The sequence below is a fragment of the Hylobates moloch genome, unplaced genomic scaffold (genome assembly GCF_009828535.3).
Source record: "Hylobates moloch isolate HMO894 unplaced genomic scaffold, HMol_V3 SCAFFOLD_15, whole genome shotgun sequence".
NCBI lineage: Eukaryota > Metazoa > Chordata > Mammalia > Primates > Hylobatidae > Hylobates > Hylobates moloch.
Genome location: NW_026652290.1, coordinates 86,895,384 through 86,896,639, shown reverse-complemented (window position 1 = coordinate 86,896,639; position 1,256 = coordinate 86,895,384). Strand labels below are relative to the sequence as shown.

Genomic DNA, 1,256 nt, shown 5'->3' with positions numbered 1-1,256 from the left:
GAAAGGAGTCTACAACAAAAACTGGCTCAGGGGCAGGCCCTTGGCTGTGGTAGAGGGAATAGTAGAGACTATCCAGGTGTCCCTCATGGTCCCAAGACAGGAGCAAGTAGGATGGTAAAGAACACCCAGGGACTCAGGTGTCTATACGGTGGAAAGCCTCGTAACAAGGACAACCTGGCATTCCTGCCCAGAGCAAACAATAAAGATACTGTATAAAATGGCATAACTGAGGCACAGCTTTGTTTGCTGGTTCAGGATATTTAGACCTCATGCTTAACTAAAACCCTGCCAGCAAGCAATTCTCCAATGCCAATTTTAATGAGATGTCACCTGTTAATTCTGTAAAGATAATTATCTTCAGTTGAATTTAACTGTGTGATAACATTGTGATATTACTGGAAGCAGCATGAAATGTATATCTACCTTCATTATTTCTGGAAGAGAAATTGCAGATAGAAAAAATTTTATTGCCATAATCACGGCAGTTGTTTATTGAATGACAGCAAGTCAGTACATACACAGGCAGGCTATCCACATTGTATGGGCCCCTGGATTAATCCATTCTCGCATTGCTTTAAAAAAAAATACCTGGTCTTTCTGGTCTCAGCCGCAGAAGCGAGATGACGAAGGGAACGTCATCGTTTGGAAAGCGTCGCAATAAGACGCACACATTGTGCCGCCGCTGTGGCTCTAAGGCCTACCACCTTCAGAAGTCGACCTGTGGCAAATGTGGCTACCCTGCCAAGCGCAAGAGAAAGTATAACTGGAGTGCCAAGGCTAAAAGACGAAATACCACCGGAACTGGTCGAATGAGGCACCTAAAAATCGTATACCGCAGATTCAGGCATGGATTCCGTGAAGGAACAACACCTAAACCCAAGAGGGCAGCTGTTGCAGCATCCAGTTCATCTTAAGAATGTCAACAATTAGTCATGCAATAAATGTTCTGGTTTTAAAAAATAAAAAATAAAAAAATAAAAAATAAATACCTAAGATTGGCCGGGCGCGGTGGCTCACGCCTGTAATCCCAGCACTTTGGGAGGCCGAAGTGGGTGGATCACCTGAGGTTGGGAGTTTGCGACCAGCCTGACCAACGTGGAGAAACCCCGTCTCTACTAAAAATACAAAATTAGCTGGGCCTGGTGGCGTATACCTGCAATCCCAGCTACTCAGGCGGCTGAGGCAGGAGAATTGCTTGAACCCGGGAGGCGGAGGTTGTGGTGAGCCGAGATTGCACCAGTGCACTCCAGCCTGAG

The 1,256-nt window shown here is 45.9% G+C and overlaps 1 protein-coding gene across 1 annotated transcript; it reads left to right on the top strand.

Annotated features, from left to right (window-relative positions):
- Nucleotides 1-601: 601 nt before the first annotated feature.
- On the top strand, nt 602-974 carry LOC116483388 (large ribosomal subunit protein eL37). Its single transcript, XM_032177375.2, has one exon. It carries the CDS (start codon nt 621-623, stop codon nt 912-914), a length of 294 nt encoding a protein of 97 aa, XP_032033266.1. The 5' UTR covers nt 602-620; the 3' UTR covers nt 915-974.
- The last annotated feature ends 282 nt before the right edge of the window (nt 975-1,256 follow it).